We start from the raw sequence: 6,000 nt of genomic DNA, 5'->3' as shown, positions 1-6,000 counted from the left end.
CCTATGTTTTATATAATTTAGACACAATCTTTAAAAATAAGAACCAAAATAAATCTATTTTTGAAGGTACAATTGAATACACTATTGAAATTGAATAATAAAAATATTCAAAACTCGGAGTTTAAAATCAAAAATATCATATAAAGCATCAAATCAATTGTTTATGTAATTCATTGTGGATATAAAAGCTCTTTGATCATTCGTGTGCAAGCGGATGATCAAAGAGCTCAAAATATATTATATACAGATTTAACTAGGTAGAAAAACTAAGCTAATTAATGTTTCACTTTAACTTTATGGTCCTAAAAGTACAATCAGAAAAGCATTATATTTAAGAAACCATTTGGTAGTTAGAAGACATACCAGGTGAAGGAAACGTTATGAGAGGACGAAAGGCTTATCGACTACATCAAGACTTCCTCAAAGACACATGTTAAACAAACTATACAAAACTAAGCTAGCACAAGTACTCCAAAATGAAAGGAGAATGTCTTGATTTTTCAAGTTTGTTACAAGGTCACTTTGGAAAGAATGTCACTTTGGAAATATCCTCTTTTAGCTACTCTTGAGCTTAATCCTAAGACACAACAACAATGCATAGACATGTTTATATCCATCAAATTGTCAAGCTCTACCCGTAAACGTGTTCTTGTATATAATGTTAAGATGTGGCCAAAATACCATAAAGAACAACAAAAAGGTGGGACAGAGCCTCCTTCCTTGTCGTCTGCGTGCACGCGGACAACTAGGAGGCTCCACATCTCCCTTTTTTGCACTCTCTTTGCACGTGAATGTACCCTTTCTCACCTTGAGCAAGAGCCCCACATGTTCTTCACAATCCAGTCATTAAGACCAGCATAACCTACAATGAGCACACCCGCCAGTCAAGATTCCCTGCACCAAAATTTGAAAACTTTTAATGAAATTACGCCCCAAAACACCAGGCTTGGACAGGTTAGAGATCTTACTCCAAAAACAAGCAACCCAAGTGGAACATACACTTGGCGTGAGAAGCTCCGGCCAGGGAATGGTAGGTGGATAACAAAGTGACATAAGATCACAGATATGCAAAAAAATCATGGATTAATTCTAGTCGTGACTGTGAATGCTAGCCAAGACATACCCCTCCAGCTAAGTACTAACAATGAAGGCCTAAACATTTTGCACTTTAAGTGCATCACACCATTGCATGGGGTACATAGAGATGTGGACATAGAACAAGGTACTTGCAAGGACATGACAACCCAATTTGTATGGCACTTGTATTTAACAATGTATGCTCTCTCTCTCTCTCTCTCTCTCTCTCTCTCTCTCTCTCTCTCTCCTTGCCATGTGAGCTTTGTGTTATTCTGGTGTTCTTTGTTTGCCGCTGCCCCCCCAAAGTATATGTGACAATGTAAGATCGTTGCATAAATCTGTTCAAGGCTACGAAGAATGTCTTGTGATAACAATTTCCCAGATTTTTTGTTCAAATGTTTTTCAAACATTGGAGCAGCTTCATTGAAAAATCCCAAGAAATAGATATTGCTATGTGGAATTCTACCAGCTAATAGCAGCCAAACACTCGATACAACAATGTGGCATATCCCTTTGCCATTGTCCTTTTACTTCTCCATTGCCATAAATCCTCTCGGACATGTGTCTCCTATCTCCTTCTAGCTGCAGGTCATCAATCATGACAGTGTCTACACAGCTCTAGCTACGTCCACTTCCCATAATTCTACTGACATCAATCATGACAGTGTCTACACAGCTCTAGCTACGTCCCATTGATGTTCAATTTAGGAGCCAGTTGTTGACCGTAGGAAACACCACATGCTCAATAGCACTTCTCACCACGATCTCATCTTCTGCTGCTTCGAGTAACCCATGACACTAGCATGGACCTGCACAACATCTTCAACGAAGTTTGGCCATTCTTCAAGCTCTAAAAATCTCCTTGGTTCTACTGAGATTGTCCTTGACTTAGATCTCCTCTAAGACTCATGACTTGAAGTACAGGGCATTCCGTCCATGCCATTACTGTAGGTGCCCAAGCTATTCACACCAGCAGGTTGCAACCTGCTGCTTTATGTCCTGAGAGCATCCTCAAATGGATCTCAGGACTAGACACTCTACATGAGGAGGGCTGGTATCCGTAAAGCCCTCCTCATGTAGAGTGTCTAGTCCTAGAGATCCATTTGAAGATGCTCTCAGGACATACATCATTTTCGGGTTGTACAAACACACACACACACACTCAGGTATTATCAATGGCAGAACAAAGGGGAAACATTTTTTTACTACCAATGTAGTTTTGGCACCATCTCAAAAGCCTGAACTTATTGCAGGATGTGTCCATGGACATGATGGTCAAAGTTCTGCCAAAGTCCCCAGAGCAGCACTACTTTGGCAAACTGCCTCAAATTTCAAAAATTCCCAAAATTCCCCAAGTAATCTCCACATGAACAGAAATGGAATCTCCCTAGTAAGCAACAAATTCTCCTTGCATCCAGCACCGTAAACATTCAACAACTTAAATATTGAATGGGAGCAGAGCCAACCACAAAATGACCATAAGCTTTGATGATGACATAAAGCCCTCCTCATGCAGACTGTCTCGTCCTAGAGATTCATTTGAGGATGCTCTCAGGACATAAAGCAGAAAACATATCCGACAGGTTGCAGGTTGCAGGTGTGAATAGCTTGGGCAGCTACAGTAATGGCATGGACGGAATGCCCTGTACTTCAATTCATGAGTCTTACAGGAGATCTAGGTCAAGGACAATCTCAACAGCATCAAGGAGCTTTTTAGAGCTTGAAGAATGGCCAAACTTCTTGAGCCACTGGTCTACGCATTCCACTGGCTACGCATGGTAGCCCTCTCAATTCGGCGTTGTCCTTGTACATTCCAAGGCATATACAACAAGCCTGTAATTTTACACACAAACCACTTTATATTCAGTTTTAACTTCCTCTCAAAAATGCTTTATGCATCATCATGAACGTTCCGCACGCGTTATATCCTATATTGTCACTGCCGCTGCTGCCTCCCTCCACGCGTGCGCAATAGGCTAGCACTATCTCAGGCTTCATGTTACAACTTATTACCACTTTTCTTGTATATAGTGTGTGTGTGTGTGTGTGTGTGTGTGTGTGTGTGTGTGTGTGAGAGAGAGAGAGAGAGAGAGAGTAGTAGCCCTTACCGCGTCATCACCAGAGATAACACGTTCAAATTGAGTGCCAGCTCCGATGAGGCCACCTTCAGTGGAGCAGTCGGTGTCGTCGACATCATTATAGGAGGAGGCAGGGAGCCCTTCTAATGCCAGGTCCCTGTTCATACGCTTGCTCCTGAAGTGGACGATGGGTACTAGGGCAGCAAGAGTGTCATCCGAGGCTCCCCTGCCCTCATCCCACCCCGTCCCCATCCTATTCAAGCCATCTCCAATGCCCAGCAACGAAATAAGGCAGGGCAGGCAGCAGCACACGGCAACACACACCACAAACGGCATGGCATAGCTCATGCAACTCATTGCCAGCCCTCCCAATTCGGCAAAAATCAGAGTTGCGGATCAGATGAACACGTGATCAGCAGGCTGGAAAATAATGCGGATCATCAATGGTGGAAAAAGCTGAATAAAGCATGCCCTCCCTGCTCCTCTCACAGATGAGCTCGCAGCGTGCGCGGACGAGTAGCGAGTTCTTTCGTGGGAGAAGGAGGGCATTTCCAAGGTTAGCGTGTGTCTAAAAATAAATAATGAAACAATTCATTTACGAGGCCTACATAAACCAACTTAAATTTGAGTTTTAGCATTGATAGGCAATCAGTCTTCTTATGAGAAGCTATAATTTTTTTAATCTTTGGAGATATTTAATCTCACAACTAGGGTTATTTTGTGAATTTTGAAAAATTTGAAGGGCATTTTGAGGAATATGACAAAATATTAGGGGCATTTTGGGAATTTTTGAAATTTGAGGGATATTTTGGTATTTTTTACTAAATTCTATTCCCAAAACTTTGTTCAACGAAAATCTTTTTAGCATCCAAAGAGCTTCTATCAGTGATATTGCCCAGCCGTGAACTACAGTAAAGAACATTCAGAAAAGTTGACTTAAAGTCGGCTAAAAATCAGAAAGTCGATTTTTCCTTTTGAACTAAAATATATTAAAAAAGGGAACACTGTGCAAAGTCATTATAAATAAAGCTAAATTAAATAATGTAGTCGATCCTAGTATATAATTCTGTATTTTATAAATCTAAATACATATATATAGAGAGAGTCTTCATAAACTCTTATAAAGTTGAGCTTATATATATATATTTATTTATGTATTTATATATGTTTCTATTTATCATATTTATCTTGAGAGATCTTTTTACTCAATTTAAGTATACTTGTGTGTGTATTTAAATACCATTTATTTCTTTGTTTATGTGTGTGTGTGTGCACGTGCTCGCTCTTAAATAACCATATTTTAATGAAAAGTAGAAAAGAGAAATAATTTTTGTAGTTTAAAATAACCACTAAAACTAATCTCTTTTTCAAGACAACTAGTACAACGGCGCCGCCTTCGGCGGCGGCATCGCCTCCGGCAATGCTATGTGAATGAGTGCAGACACACTTGCATGCGCCTATATGAAGATTTAACAGCACCATAGCTGACTCAACTAGAGAACAACTGGTGATCTCAGCCACCTTTTCTCTCCTTCAGCCATCTACATGTACAAAACCTTCTTGGGAAGTGCCCTGCTGCTCTATGGCTCGTCCTACAGCGCCTCTCCATCCACCTTGAACATCCACAACACGGCGTCATGCAAGCTTAGCACGTCTTGCCGCCGTTCAACACCCCCTTTTGCATGTGTGAGTAGTCCAAGCAACACCCCCATTTTGGCTCGAAGCACCCATGATACAATACTGCTTGCAACCCCCCTTATGCAAATGACCCACTGCGCTTCTCCGTGCTTGGTTCTTTCCAAGGCTTCGTCCCTCAGTTGTGTGTACACCCAGCTCCGACCTACAAATCAATAGCCCAACCAAAACCCCGCCCTCTTTGAAGAATCTTCCAACATTGGAGCGTGTGGTATTCTATCCCAGCCTGAACTGCAAGAATCCAATACGCTCTACTCCAGGAATCATCATCCTAATTCCTTCCCTTGCAACCACGCCCAGCAGCTCGCCAATATTTAACGAAAAGTCAGCAGCCAAATGCAATGCAAGCTCCTGTCCAACTCCTTCCATCTGCCTTGCCTAGCTACACCAACCCCACTCAGCTCTTCTCTGCCCCTAGCTCCTACCGATTTTCCATCTCCACTCTCCCCTTGTCTAGTGCCCATAGCCCGCTAGTAGCAGGTAAGATCAGTCCAACGTGAGAGGAGGAGGTAGACCTATATCTAAGCGTATTCTCCACTCATCCCTTGAGCGAGACGTTAAGCGAAACAGCTGTTTGAACTCGTTTCCCGCAGCAATTGAAGAGGGGCGTCGTGAACCCATGAAGCAATTGAAGAGCGGCGTCGTGAGCATGTGTGGATTCAGAAAGACTACACGTAGCCGACTTTGAATTCGAACACTCTCTCTCTCACACACGCACACATAACAATAGCATTCACTCGCCGGAGGGAAGAGCTATCGCCCGGGGACCGGAATCCGTTTTTGACAGGTGTGATCCGTTTTTGACAGGTGTGATCCGTTTTTGAGTGATTAACATGTAATTTGTCACAAATTACCTCACAAAAAAAAGTCGATTATGTCTAAAAATAATGAAGCAATTCATCTCCATGGCCTGCATAACCAACTCAAATTCTAGTTTTCGCATCATAACAATGAGTCTTCTTATGAAAAGCTACAAATTTCTTGATCTTTGGAGGAATTATTTAATCTCATGACCAGTGGTAGTTTGGGAATTTTGAAAATTTTGAAGGGAATTTATGAAAAAATATTTGGGGTATTTTGGGAATTTTTGATTGAAAGTTAACCAGAGAACAACTAGTGATCTCAGCCACCTTTTCTCTCCTTCAACCAT

At 41.7% G+C, this 6,000-nt stretch overlaps 1 protein-coding gene across 1 annotated transcript; it reads right to left on the bottom strand.

The window, feature by feature from the left end:
* Positions 1–455: 455 nt before the first annotated feature.
* Positions 456–5,673, bottom strand: LOC147421303 (uncharacterized). The gene is made up of 4 exons (XM_086504728.1): positions 5,099–5,673; positions 4,752–4,995; positions 3,186–3,408; positions 456–862 (listed from the first exon to the last, which is right to left on the bottom strand). The coding sequence occupies exons 1-4, from the start codon at positions 5,217–5,219 to the stop codon at positions 833–835; spliced, it is 618 nt and encodes a 205-aa protein (XP_086360854.1). The 5' UTR covers positions 5,220–5,673; the 3' UTR covers positions 456–832.
* Between the last annotated feature and the right edge of the window lie 327 nt (positions 5,674–6,000).

Source organism: Adiantum capillus-veneris, chromosome 28, assembly GCF_014529385.1.
Source record: "Adiantum capillus-veneris isolate H3 chromosome 28, ASM1452938v2, whole genome shotgun sequence".
In the NCBI taxonomy this organism is placed as follows: Eukaryota; Viridiplantae; Streptophyta; class Polypodiopsida; order Polypodiales; family Pteridaceae; genus Adiantum; species Adiantum capillus-veneris.
This window is presented reverse-complemented; position numbering and strand designations above follow the sequence as displayed.